The sequence below is a fragment of the Felis catus genome, chromosome D1, assembly GCF_018350175.1.
Source record: "Felis catus isolate Fca126 chromosome D1, F.catus_Fca126_mat1.0, whole genome shotgun sequence".
NCBI lineage: Eukaryota > Metazoa > Chordata > Mammalia > Carnivora > Felidae > Felis > Felis catus.
This window is the reverse complement of record NC_058377.1, coordinates 76,189,439-76,201,474: the sequence shown is the minus strand read 5'-3', so window position 1 is coordinate 76,201,474 and position 12,036 is coordinate 76,189,439. Positions and strand designations below refer to the sequence as shown.

The 12,036-nt window shown below is 43.5% G+C and overlaps 1 protein-coding gene across 2 annotated transcripts in view; it reads right to left on the bottom strand.

The window, feature by feature from the left end:
• Window positions 1-6,479: 6,479 nt before the first annotated feature.
• Window positions 6,480-12,036, bottom strand: part of SLC6A5 (solute carrier family 6 member 5) — a 67,989-nt gene continuing 62,432 nt past the window's right edge. For both annotated transcript variants that reach the window (XM_019812187.3, XM_019812186.3), the window contains one exon: window positions 6,480-11,304. In XM_019812187.3, coding sequence (XP_019667746.2) covers window positions 11,149-11,304 — 156 coding nt within the window. In that variant the 3' untranslated portion in view covers window positions 6,480-11,148. The remainder of the gene's footprint in view (window positions 11,305-12,036) is intronic.

Here is a 12,036-nt window from a genome sequence, read left to right as displayed (position 1 = left end):
TGGAGCCTGCTTTGAATTCTGTGTCTCCCTCTCTCTGCCCCTTCCCCATTCACCCTCTGTCTCTGTCTTTCAAAAATGAATAAATGTTTAAAAAAAATTTTTTTTGAAAGAAATGAGTACGAGTGCCAATGTGGTGGCAGAGCCTAGGAAAATGCAAAACCCCCCAGTCTCCTTTACAAACGTAGCAGCCCCAGTGCTCACTATGCAACCCTAACCTTTTTGTGGGCATTTTCATTTCCTGAAACACGCATGCAATCATAAAGAGGGGTTGAATGAGTACATCCATGCACATACTTCTGTTTCGATATAAATCTATGAATTCTACAGTCACTTCCAGTGACTACATTCAGACTTAACTGACATCCAAATTAGAGGGACTTCTATTTTGCTAAGTTAACTATTGTCCTTCAGCCTTGCAGCCACAAACACTTTTTAGAACAAAGCTAGATGTAGATGTGCAGGAAGACAGAGAAATCTTGAGAGAGACAGATAGATAAAGGCACCTTATAATTCTCTAGATGAAACCCTCCTAATCTATAACACCAATAATCTTGGATGCGTTTCAAATGTCTGATGACACGAACCAAGGTATGCACAGCCCCAGGTTTTGTTAACTGTTGTACAAGCACATGTTGTCCATTCCTATAGACCAGGGAAAAGCAGACAGTTTACCCTCAAACAGGATAGTTTCCCCCTAGAGGCAGACCTTGCCTGAACCCTGCCCAGTATGAAAATGGCTCCATTTATTACATGTAACTCTGGGTGAGTCACTGCTCTAATTGCTTTCCCTGGATTTACTCCTTAGAACAATCCAGTTAGGTAAGTGGGATGATTATACCCATTTCACAGGTATGGAAACTGAGCCATTTGCCACATAAGTGGCTTAGCCATGCTTCAAACCCAAGCAGTATGCTTGCAGAATCTGTGCCCTGAACTGTTACGCTACACTTCGTCTCCTGGGATGAAACCCGTGAATTTGGTCTCCTTGTTGAGGCCTGTGGGAAATGAATCAATAGCAGCTCTGTTCCCTGCATAAGTTTTGACCAGTCGATAAAATAAAAGAGTTAGCAGGAAGCAGAGCCTGACTTTCATGACTACAGAGACAATGCTGGAAGAGCATAGCCTACCGTGGAACTCCAGATGGACTGACCATCTGCCCTCTCTCTAGGCTGGACCTTGGCATGGCCATCTGCTTCTGCTGCTATGGATAAAGTGAGAGAGTAAAAGAGAACCCATTGAGAAATGAGGACCAGTGGCTCCTGCTCATCCTCTATAAGGAGTAGGAAGAACAGGGAGTGGAATAAAAGGCAAAAAGGGTTTGAGGACCATTTCTCACCATGGAGACGAAAAGTGGGGGGAAGAGATGACGCCCCTTGATCAACTTTCAAACTTGCCTCCATGAAGGTTCCTTCTACCATCCAGTGTCGCTGGGCTGCCCACAAAATCGTGTACCCAGTCTTCTTCTCCAGGCCTTAAAATGATACTTTATTCCGAGGAGAAGTCCCATGTGCTCAACACTGCAAGAAAGTTAGGAGGAAGGCATCCTGTGATACATGCTCATACGGAATTAGGAGAGATGGAGAAGTCCTCACTAAATTATGGCTGCCACCAGCAGGCCTGATGACCTAGAGCAATGAATATCCACTGAAGGAATTTCGGGCCATGGGATGGCAGAGTGAGAGAGAGACTTTTGAACCAGGAGAGCCTGCTCTGGCTAATTTAGGCGACAACCAAGCACATCAATTCAGGACACTGGCTCTGCCAGCAACACGAAATGGAAATTGTCCTCTCCGATGCTTTTTAGACTGCTGGCCAGAGTCACAGGCCACAAAAATTCTCCTTGCCAACAAAGTAACATTAAACTCTCCCACATGTCCCGGTGGCCCCCTGGGTCTCTTTCTAGTCATCCTAGTTTATTTTATGATCTGTATCAGTAAGGATTCCATCTGGCTTCGTATGACAGAACAACTCCCAAATGGTAATAACTTCAATAAGAGATGTTTGATGCTCTCTAAGGTAAAAGAATTCTAGAGCTGGGCAATCCAGGTTTCATCTGGCAGTTCTATGAAGTCTTCAGGGAGTCAGGCTCCTTCCAGATCTCTGTTCCACCATCCCTAGATGTCGTTCTTATCCCTGTGATTCAATATAGCTGCTGTCACTCCACCCATTACATCCATACTCCAGATAGCAAACGTGGAATAAAGAGAAGAGCCTACTTCAGTGTCCCACATATCACTTCTACTTATCTTTGCACAGAACCTAGTCATGTGGCCACTCTCCATATATCTGTTAGCTCTCACTGCATACCAACCAACCACAAAGTTGCAATGGCATACAACACTATTTATTCTCACGTATCTACAGGCTGGCTAGGGATCAGCTCATCTGGGCTGGTCTCAGCCAGGCACTTTTGCTTCAGGCCACAGTGGCTGAGCTGATTGAATTCTCACAGCAGTTCTGTGTGGCAGTTGAGTGGCTCTGTCCCACGTGACTTTCAACTGCCTTGGACCAGTGGGCTAGCCAGGACATGCTTTTCTCGTGGCGCAAAGGGTCACAAACGTGCAAGTGGCAATAGGCCAGGTCTCCCAAAGCCTACATTCAAAACTGGCACACTGTCACTACTGTTTGCATGCTATTTAATTCAAGGAGCAAGAAAGACAATCTGCTTACAATGAGGACATGGCCCAGATGTGATTCAGGGTTGGGTAGAGAAGTAGAGCCAGTAGCCAATCTACTGTACCTGGCTACAAGGGGACTGGGAAATGTCACATTTGGCTGAGCGACAAGCCCAAAGTTGAAGAAGTTGCTAGAAATTCAGAGAAATTCAGTCTCCACCAGTCTCTCTCGCATTCTACCAACTTTCAAAATACCAATGCTGGCTTAATGCAAGTTCATTTTACCCCCACCTCAAGACACAGGGTGTATAGAGTTGGGAAACACTCCCAAGAAGGTAAGGGCAGGGAGGGAGTGCACGTCAAGACTATCGTGGGCTTGTGATTAGCGGTGCTCTCCACTTTTGAGCAGAGTGAGTTTTTTGTTTGATATGATCTATGTCAAAGCTCTCAGCCAAAGGTCAAATTCATGCTGCCTCAGAAGGTAGGGCCCAAAGCTCTCTCTGTGCACCTGTCCACAATACCAGCGTGGGATGGACGTGGCAGGTAAGTCATGCAAATGAGTATCCCTCATAAATAACCACAGAAGACCTCAGCCTCCACCAGCTGAGAGGAGAAGGCGTGAGGAAACAAGTAGCGAGATAAAAATATCCAGGCTGTCCTGGGCCACCTGAGCCACCTGCCCTGGACTCCAGACTTCGCCAAGATCCAGCAACCAACATGGCAGCCCTCAGCAGGGCAAGAGTCTCCAGGACCATTCTCCAGCCCCACCACCATGTCTGTTCCTATTGGTTCATGCCATTTCCATGCTGATTGCTCTTTTAAATGTAGTCTCTGGTGGCCCCAGTCATGTAAGTCAGGAAGGAGGTTACCTGCTAAAGACCCCCTATATTTCTAGAGTTATGACCTGGTTGGTGTCTCGGAGTTCACATGTGACGTTTTTGAGAAGGCTGGTTTCTTGCAAAATCAAACCAGTACTCTTGCCTTAAGTTTGTCCCCACTCTAATCCATCCTTGACACAGAGACCAGATCAATATCCCAAATGCACAAATCTAACAGTAAATACCCAACATTCATCTACAGTGTTAAATTTTCACACACAAACTTCGGTGGACTCCTCAGAGCAACTGTGTGAGATGAGTATAAATGTTGCAGTTTTACAAGTGAGAGAACGGAGACATTGTGAATAAGGAAAAGGAGCTGGCACTCAATTCCAAGACAATGCTTCGTCCCTGGCATCAGAGCTGCCTCTGCCAGGAAATCTCTCTCCGCTATTCAACAACCTTCCATGGCTCCCAGGGGCCTGTCAGACAGCATCTGGACTCTTTGTGTTGGCATTGAAGGACCTTGACTGTCAAAGCATACACTGCATTTTCAGCCTTCGTTCCCACTTCCCACACACATACACTATACTCCCAGTTTCATCCATCACTCTCTTGAAATTGTCTGTCTTATGCCCATGCCATCACTTACGTGCTTTCATCCACCCAGAGAGCTCATCTTAATACCCTCCTCACGAACAACATCCTCTCCAGGTCCCCATCTCATGAAATCTTGCCTGATCCTCTCAGCCAGAAGGAATTTCTTCCTCCATACTCCCTTGATATGTTCTTATCCTAAATCCTTTCATGGCACTTGGTACTTTCCACTATATATTATGGCAACGTGTATACCCATCTTTAAAGCCCCACTCACTCTGAGTAAACTGGAGGGAAGGATCTAGTCTTACTCATGTTTTCCTTGCACATTGTTACACAGAGCTCTGTTCCTTTGTACAGAGCCAATACTCAATATTTGCTCATTCCATTAAAAAACCGCATTACTGAGTATCTACTATGTGTCACAAACTCTTAGGTCCTGGAAACATAAATAATTAAGACCCTCGGTAGAGTGTAAAAGTAAATTGAATGAATGAATGGATCAATGAATAACAAAAATGTGAGTCCGTTTCAGTGTGGATCCACACTATATACTAGTCATTATTTTCTCCTAATCTTACAAGTGTCTGGGGAAGTTTCCCAGAAAACAGGAATGGGGCTGAGCTAAATGACTCACAATATCACAATTCTCATAAAATTACAGTAAAACACAAGAAATGACTATCCCAAACCACACATAGTCTCTGTTTCACACACTAGAATGTGTAAATCAGAGAAGTAAACCCAATCTTTGTAAAGTTCAAGTATCTTAGAAGTAAACTGGAGGTGTTTCCTGGTGTAAAGAGCCCCCAAGGTGAATCTTCTAGGCAGTGACTACTCATCCCACATGGATCTCTTTGTAAATCCAGTTCCCACAAACAGGCGTTTGTAGAACTTGTGTATCACAGAGACTGCAACGAATGGCCTTGGAACTCCTTGCAACTGTGGATTCTAAATCTCTGGTTCCAGGAGAGACATCTAGAGAGAAGGAGGAAGGAAGCATCAGCAAAAGCACAGGGTATCAAAGGAACGAGCTCAGTGAGAAAAGAGTTGCAAAGTCCAGGAGACAAATAGCTGTGAAACAAATGGCAACAAGATAGATTGGTCGAGGAAGACAGAAGAGTTGCAAGAGCAAATGCCATATTAGCTCCTTCCAGGCAGAGCCCTGAAACACTCTGCAGCCCACAGTCAATCTGTCCTGCTATAGATGCATGAGCTCTGTGCTTCCCACATCTTGTCATTGTCCCCATTTAGGGAAAGACGATTTAAAAGGGGGTATACGAACACATCAGAGCATTTCCAAGTAAAATTCTAGGGTTTCGGTGATCTTTTGAAATATTCCAAAGAAATACCACAAGGTCACAGTTCAGAGTGGTAACAGGGACAGGTGAAATAAACTTGAACATGAGTTGATAATTATTGAAACTGAATGACAGGGACATGGGAGTTCATTATTCCACAGTCCCCACTTTTGCATATGCTTGAGAATTTTCAAAACAAAAAGTCAAAAGAAAACACAACTGAGCAATGGGGTTTCGAGAAAGAAATCTAAGATGACAAGCCAGCACCAGACTCTGATCTCACCAGGCACTCTTCTTCATCTCTCAAGACAAGGTCTTACACTGAATTTGGAACTTGCCACCTGAAGTGCATGGTTATGTACAAGCCTGTGTGGGTCAATCTCATCACACAGGACGGACATGCATGCTCTTGGCAGGTTTTGAGTCAGCTTGTAAGGCCATTTCTTTTCCCCCTACAGGTGGCCCAGCACCCCACCCCCACCCCCACCCCCCCTGCCCTGGAGCCTGCCAACACAGAAGCTAAGGATAGATCAAGCTTCTGGGGTGGCAGGATCAGATAGGAATGCCCAGCCACCAGTCTCTGCACATGACCCAGGAACTCAGGGCCCATCTCTGAGCAGGGAACATGGGGGCTCCACCCTCTTAAAAGGGGAGAATGGAATTCATTGATTTAACAGGAATAGTCTTTACACTGGGCTCTGAGTTCCTTGAGATCTGGGGCTGTTCTATTTCATATTCTGTTTTGCCTGGGGTCTAACTCAATGCAGAAGCTACGTAAATGTTTGCTGAGTTGAAATACAGTTGAAGACTGACAAAGTGGTCATTCAAATACACCCAAGGATTTAACTCGCCCCGTCCCTGTGTTCAGATGCACTCAGATTCTCTCGCTCCCTCCCTCTCCTTCCCTATGAGGGATGATTAATAATTCAGCAAACAATAGTGTGTTCTGATGATTAAGAATATAACAATTTAATTGATATTTGTTTCTGCAGCGGCGCAATATCTCATTTTCCCGGGAGGGCAGTTTTCCATTTCTGTTCCAGCTTTCTCCCAATAAAACAGATCAATCCTGGGGATACCTGAAGGCCATTTGTTAAGAAAGAAAAAATGTGGGTAATGGGTTTGAAATAAACACAATACTATTATCATCATGTTTTAAACACTGACATTTATTTAGGGTTTGTGAACTCATACATTATTAAGATAAATTCTAATTTATATTAGTATATAATAGGCAAATATATAATACAATAAATTGCATTTGTAGACATAAATACAAAATTTGAGGTAGGGCCTCAAGAATAATGACTTTTTAAATGAATAATGCACAGTATATAATATGTACTCTGTAAGATATATATATGATGCATCATTTGTAACATAATATATTTTCTTCATGTACAGTTAATGAAAAAATATAAGGACCTGATTAGGGAACACATCTTTATTCATAGGCAACAGTACCACATACGATGCCTGCATTTAGGACATTAGCCAAGTACACAATTTCAGAATAAACCTATTCCATGATAGGTCCATAATAAAGTGCAAAAAAAAAAAAAAAAAAAGACAAAACAGTTCCTAGTCAATTACTAAGTATCATCCTAACAATAAAATACACCTATAAGGCAAACGGTTACCTGAAGATGTATTTAATCCATGGCAGGCAAATCAAACCTCTGCTCTCAGAGATGATTCATGCCCAATCTGAAAATACTTTCTCTTTGGCTGCAGGCTGCTCAGAGGTGATCCAAGCCAAGACCACAATTCAAAATTACTTGGCCTTTCTGTACAGTTGAAGCAAACTCTGGGAATGATAGGGAGCTTTGCTTTTAGAAATCCCAGGGACACTTCGTGGAGAAATTACTATCGAGATTAAACTCACCCAAGCCTTTGCTCCCAGCCTGGAAGTTTCGTGCATGACACCCACCCAGTGTGAAACAGAGGAAATGTTCCTTTGCTGGCCTTGGCCTTCAGTGCCTGCAGGACAACCTGCCATACAGCATGCTCCCACTGGAGTCAGCTGCCTCAAAGACGAGTGTCACAAACCCAAAACCAGGTACGGCAGCAGCAGTGTGATGTTGCCATCAAGCACACATTAAGCAACCGTTATTGTGCAAGTCTCTGGGAAGAGGACGATGACTGATGGCCAAGGGAACAAAGAGGAAAGAAAAATTCAAATTTTAGGCATGGGAAGACCATGCTGACAGGTGAAGGTTGTCAGGCAGCACTGAGGCACATGTAGATAACAAAATAAGGACTTAGTTAAGGAAAACTCAACTCTAATGCAATATTAGCATAAAGACAACCCAAGTCTTAGCCATTTAAAGATCATTGTATTAAATTATTTTTAAAGTGCTGCTCACTGAAGTACAAGTTACATTTCTTACACATTAAAAACACATGGGAAATTTCAAAGACGTTGAGGTCCAGATTTTGCACTGACCACAACTTTCATGCAACAAATGAATATAAAAGAAACAAACAAAATAAAACCAGACTGGACACATCTGTACATGACAAACACACAGCCCTAAAGAGACTAAAAGTTACTAATACGCAAGACAAATATTTGCATAAGAAGCCACAACACCAACAGTTAAGAAATATACATTTTTTTTCTCCTTTAAGGATATTACAAGGTTACTGCTTTTAACATATGGCTTTTGTTTTTCTCTGAATGGATTTCTGGCATTTGTCGGTGTTAGGAAATTATCTCACAAGTGGAAAATACCTCACCATTCTGCCCAGTAAAAACCAACGAAAATTTTTCCTCAGCAACTTGGTTTTTAACTCAGTTTGAAGGGGAATGCTCAAGGAGCCGTTTTTGACAATGCCCTTCATTTTCTTCTTACTCATTCATTTTTTTCTCATCCAATTGACCGTGGAAGAAAACACATAGCATGGAAACATCCACCTGGTTAGCATCCCAGCCAAGTGTGTGTGTGTGTGGGGGGGGGGGGGGGGGATGTGGCAAAGGTTGATACATGATGACGAATCAGCTGGGATGCTGAACACCTGTCTGCCAGGGAAAGCCTCAAAGTTGAACATGGCTAGAGAAATGGGTAAAAACGGAGTCTACAAAGTCACCGTTTCCAGATAAGTTCGGAACCTTTCACCTTTCAGCAAATTTTACATGAAAATTGGCAATTGTAGGGAAAAGGAAAAACACTCTGGCTGTTCAGGGAACAGCTACTGGGTCTCAGCCTGGACAAATCTCGACAAACACAAATGTAGCTGCCTCCAACTGTAACATTCACCGCAGAATGTAGCTAGCAAGGAGGCCCCTGCCCTCACAAGTCAACTTGCAGTTCAAGTTCATATGAGACAAACCTGGCAGCAGCCGTCGGGTACCCCCCCTTCTTTTAATCACGACAGCAATAATCAGCAGAAATGGGGTTGGCATCCAGCATCGGACTCCAGTGTTAGCCAAGAGGCGAGAGAGGGAAGCCAAAATTATTCGCCCTGACACAAACACACCAGTCCCGTGAGAGAATGCTAGTTGATTTCAGCTCTTTTCTTCAGGCTTCAAATTGGAAAAGCTAGAGATAATTTCCAAACCTAAGTTTTTCCTCCCTGCCTCTCCAGCTCCACCAGTTACCACCTGGAGACGCTAATTTTCGGTGCCGCTATGTGAAATCTGCTACAGTAAGGGGGGCTGTCATCAATATGGCTTTCTTGGGGAGACCAGTGTTCATGGCAGACAAGTCACTATGGGAAACGCGGGGGCATTTGAGGCCGCAGCTCAGGTTCCTAACACTGTGTCTAGGGGAAGCTCAGTTTAGTCTCTGTGATAGATTCTAGTAAGTCCTAGCTTTGGGAAATAGGCAGAAAAGGAAAACAAAGAGGGAAGAACAAACAGACACTGCAGACAAAAGAGATGAAAACCTACAGTTCAAAACCCATCTCTGTTTCCTTTTCTCCCATCCAAGTACTAACCAGGCCCGACCCTGCTTCGCTTCCGAGATCAGACGAGATCGGGCGCGTTCAGGGTGGTATGGCCGTAGACTCTGTTTCCTTTTCTAAAGTTTCCACAGGCAGTTCTCAAAAACGGGAAAATCACGTCAGTGTTGGCAAATGACAATGATATTTGCCCTAGAAAAAGAAGAGCTCGGTAAAATGAGTTGAGGCCTCTTTTTAAACCAATGAGTCATTTAAAGTAAAAACATGTTACATTAAGGTCTTTTGTTAGGGTTCACTGCTGTTGAACGGGATGAAAATGTCACATCAATATACAAGGTTTAAACTGAAAACTTTGCCTGAGACCCTGTAACGTGACGACAAACAAGTAAGAAAGTGATTGAGATGGTATCCCCTAAAGAAAACAATTTTAGGTTCAGATATTATTACTGTAAGGAAAAAAAAATCCGGACTACACTATTCTAAACTCACCATCTCTACAGTGATTCTTAAGATATTTATAAGGACAGAAATCACCACTACGCATACAGACTACATGAACACATATCACATTGAAAAATCTCATATATGCATGTTCAGGATACAAGAAGATAATAAAGGTCACGGCTTCGCCAATCTCTGCAGACATATGATTCGCTCTCATTAGAGCACAGTTAAGAGTATTGTGAATTGGGAAGTCTTAAAATTGAATCGGCTAAATGTAGTCTTAAAAGCTATAGTCTTAATTGGCTCACTTGCTACTTACCTAAGCTGTATTTACCAGAAATTTCTGTAAATACAGTGACCTAAAATGTACTACCAGCACATGGACTATCATGGTTGCTTTCAACTAAACTCTCCGTTTCTTTGATTTCTCTATGACCACAGTTGGCATTTACTGTGAATGAAAAAGAGTAAAAATTGAGAAGTGTTCTGTCTTGTAGGAGGTTATGTCTTATATAGAGAAAATATATAGACACAAACGGGTAAGTCTTGTTTTCCCCGAGGTTGGAAGACCAGGGATCTACAGCTCATAGAAAGACATTTTGAGGAGAAGAAACATGGGATTGTGACACTGAACCACGGCGTTAAATGTCATGTAGAAACTAGAATGGAGCTCTGCTATGACCATACAGAGGCAAATTACAGGATGGCTCCTTGTGCACAGGCAGAGGAAATGATGAAGAGAATTCACAAATATAGTTACTTCAGAAAAAAGAAAAAGCAGAAGACAAGTGAAGGAAGAAAACTCTCCACTGAGATTCGCAGCGTGCAGAGACAAGTCTCTGAGTTCTTGGCACACTTGAGACAGTTGGCTCAAATGAGGGAAAACAGATCCCCAATTGTAAATGGAAATCTACAATTGGACACCCCAGCGGTGTCCGCATCCACTGGTTTGTCTTATCCTAAACCATTTTCAGACCCCTGCCGACCATCTAAATATACCCTCCTAAACTTCCTGCATCTGAATGAAATCACTACATTGCTCAGCTCAGCAACACTAAGGAGCCCAAACAACAGTCTTGTAATTCTGCCATTTTATATAAGCCTCCGTGGCACCACCAAGGATAACACACAGTGGATACCCCCGCCCGACCGGGTCTCGCGTACCTACTCATGACTTCACCGGAAAGTGCCCACTCACCCAGTTGATCCACTCCTGCCGGGTAAAGCCTGAGCTTCCAACCCCTCTGGAAACTGACGCCATGGACACAGGCAAAGCGCCTCAAGTGGTCTGTCTAGCTCCTCACTACAGCATGCGACACCGTGTCCTACTTTTCTATATAACCATTCTCATGCATGGACATGAACCAAGACGTGAGGAGAGAGAAGAAAATGGGAAGAAAGCCGGGGAAAACCTTAGGGGAGGCAGAGAGGAAAAACAGGATCAAGTCTGGGCCATCCCATGCCATTGGACTAGCACTGGGTACCCAGTTCCAAATCCTTCACTGGCAGTTTGAGTCCCAGGGAAGAGGTTCCCAAAGGGTCGATCATGTTCTTGTAACGCTCCCCACGGTGCTGAGCTAAGAACGGGCCCCAGTCCGGCTGTGGCGAGCACACCAACTTCAGCCTCTGCAAAGAAGCCAAAGACACACAGGGTCACAGAAGTAACACGCCACCCCTCCCCTAGGCACCACCCATCTATCCCCAAACTGCTTGACACCACTTTTGCCAGAACCTTCCTTAAGCCAAGAGGTCCCCGGCCAAGAGAAGCGGTTAGGAAGATAGCCCTCTTAATTAACGAGGTCAAGGGACGTTAAAGAGGAGACGTGCTTTGGTTCGCTTGAAGTTATTTACATCGCCCTGCAAGCAATATAACAATTGCTCAGAGTTTGCCTTGCACAAGATTAACAGAGGATAAAGGACCCAGATTTTAATTATACATTTTTTCCTTCCAAATGAAGAGAATTCGCAAGCTTCTCTCTCCACTGCCAGACGCAGTCTGTAAAAGACATGCGCTCAGTTACTTTTGTTCCATAGTCCCAACAGTAGGTTGTTACATCAAAATAATTGGATTTTGTTTAGCATATTTCCCCAAAGTATATAAATGGCTGGGAAAAAAAAACACAACCCCAAAAACACACTGCCAAGAGTGAGCAAAGATTTTAATTATCTGTTGACAAAAAATATATGCTCCTGACTCGGTTCAGCAGTGTAGGCGAGCCAGAAATAATGGGACTGTCTCTGATCCTTCAACTGAACTTTTTACAGAAAACATAATTTGATGGGAAAATTTTCTAGAAAAAAGTTAAGAAAACATATTTCAGACTCCATAAGGGGGAACAATTATATGTTTATTACCTA